We start from the raw sequence: 2130 nt of genomic DNA, 5'->3' as shown, positions 1-2130 counted from the left end.
TATCGTCTAATTCCCATTATTTGCTCCGACTTCTCTGTAGATCCTGCACTTCCAGTAATTCCCCCGATGTAGCTGAGACCAAAAGAATTTGCTGGACTTGCACACCAGAGTTCTCCTACAACAGAGGATAAAGACATTGATGCAGCTGTTTCCAGTATCATCTCAGCTAAATTTGCCGAGGTATTTATCATGACTTGAGTGAAGTTTATTCTGTAGAGTACGTTCTAAAAGTCACAGTGTCATTTCCTTGTATGTGTCAGAAAATGGCCGTAGAGCGGGTAACACACCACTTGTTGCAAGGAAAGAAGTTTCTCCAAATCCAGGTTTCCATGCCCCCAGACATCTTGATTCGGTAAATCCAGTAACCGATCGTGGTGATTTGATGCTGTCCAGACTAGTTTGTTTTCAGGTTCTTAAAGCAATTGTTCTCATTCCAGGGATGCAATGGACATGGCAAAGGAAGCAGAAGAAGAGATTTACTTTTTTGTATTTGTGTTTTACCTATTTGATACTACCAATTAATATGTATTACTTGTTTCATCTTTCCTTTGTTTCAGGCATGCAAATATTAATTGTTGGGTAAACACGTCTTGGTTTGGAGACAAGAAAATCTATATCAGGTGGAGCTATGTGATCAGAGAGCTCATGCACAAACAATACTTCCAGAATTTCACAAAGGGGAGGTTTTTGTACCCTTGTATCAGGTTTGTTCGCATTTGTTGACAAGCTTCTCAGTTAAAACTTCATATATAGAAACCCATTCAGTATACCATAAACATAATCTGGCACTAAATCTGCTCCTAGATATTACATAGAAGGATTCATTTTTACCACAAGGCAGAACTCATAGATCTTCACACTTCAAAAGAAGTAGACATGCAGTATGACAATTTAGACCCAAAGCCACAGCAAACATCGAGTGGATCGGATTCAGAATGCACATAGTAATAATGTTCAAATGGAACCAAGAAAACAGGTGCTTTTCATTAAGAAGAGTTGGGTCAGCCATTATCTCCTGATCCATTACTTAATTAATCAGAAGTGTTTGTTAATTTGTTAGAAATTTCAGTGTTGCAGAATCTTATCCTAGCTGTTACGATATCTAAAGCTATCAGCTTAACATGGATCCTCTATCTCTTGAGTCTTGACTAACAGAAAACAGACGGCTGTACAGATGCAGCTACCATAAACTGAAGACTTTCATTCGAGCTTTTCACAGATTCGAGAGACCTTAAAACCAATGAGTAAACTAGGGACATTACTGAGGGGAGCAACGTCACAGAACCCATTCAATTGCTACACCATTCAATAATCTAACAGGACATAATAAATTGGAAACCTCATTTCTAAGAACAGACTCCACTGAGGACATCCATGATCATAAGTAATAATCTTCTTTAGTAACGAATTGACTAAGTGAATGCAAGGCAGAGACGATAATTTAGAAATCTCTCTATAGTTAATACTGAGAATGCTGCTTCCAATTTATCTGTTGGCAAGCTATATTCAAAACCATCAGGCCTGCAAGTGCGTTACAAACTAACCTCAAGAACTAAAGTGCATATATCTGGAAAGAAAACCATGAGTACTATCTGATACTTTTCGAAAGTTGGGGTACTTTGTCTAGATATCTGGAAAGAAAACTAATCAAGATGTACTTGTCTGGAGTCGAAAAACAGTAGATTCAGATAAGAACATAGCACATTTTAAACTACCCCTTGCAGCCTCTTCTGTGGACCTCGTAATCGCCCTTGCAAAGGAGTTTGTTCTTGCATTTGCCGCATATCTTATAGTAGCTCATGCGATATTTTTTCTGATGTTTCTCAAGTGCAGCAGCTGTCTCATACCTTCTACCGCAGAAATTGCAAACCACTCCATCCTTCTTCTTCTTCTTCTTCTTCTTTTTAGCTTCTTCTTCCACCAGCTCATCATCATCTTCATCCTCCACTTCTTCTTCAACCGTCTCATCATCTTCATTTACCACTTCCTCCACCAGCTCATCATCATCTTCATCCTCCACTTCTTCAACCACCTCATCATCTTCATTCACCGCTTCCTCCACCAGAAAATCACCACCACCACTTCTTCTCCATTCACCGCCTGCTCTTCCTCCACGATCACATGTGCTTC

General features: G+C 39.3%; 2 protein-coding genes across 2 annotated transcripts in view; both read left to right on the top strand.

Annotated features, from left to right (window-relative positions):
• Positions 1 to 767, top strand: part of LOC101312017 (metal tolerance protein C1-like) — a 1776-nt gene extending 1009 nt beyond the window's left edge. The window contains exons 2-3 of the mRNA XM_004309653.1: positions 73 to 180; positions 261 to 767. Coding sequence (XP_004309701.1) covers positions 73 to 180; positions 261 to 356 — 204 coding nt within the window. The 3' untranslated portion in view covers positions 357 to 767. The remainder of the gene's footprint in view (positions 1 to 72; positions 181 to 260) is intronic.
• The window catches only part of LOC101311722 (metal tolerance protein C1-like), a 2949-nt gene continuing 1263 nt past the window's right edge, over positions 445 to 2130 (top strand). Inside the window, exon 1 of the mRNA XM_004309652.1 lies at positions 445 to 486. Within this exon, the coding sequence (XP_004309700.1) occupies positions 445 to 486 (42 nt within the window). The remainder of the gene's footprint in view (positions 487 to 2130) is intronic.

Source organism: Fragaria vesca, unplaced genomic scaffold, assembly GCF_000184155.1.
Source record: "Fragaria vesca subsp. vesca unplaced genomic scaffold, FraVesHawaii_1.0 scf0513018, whole genome shotgun sequence".
Taxonomy (NCBI): Eukaryota; Viridiplantae; Streptophyta; class Magnoliopsida; order Rosales; family Rosaceae; genus Fragaria; species Fragaria vesca.
This window is presented reverse-complemented; position numbering and strand designations above follow the sequence as displayed.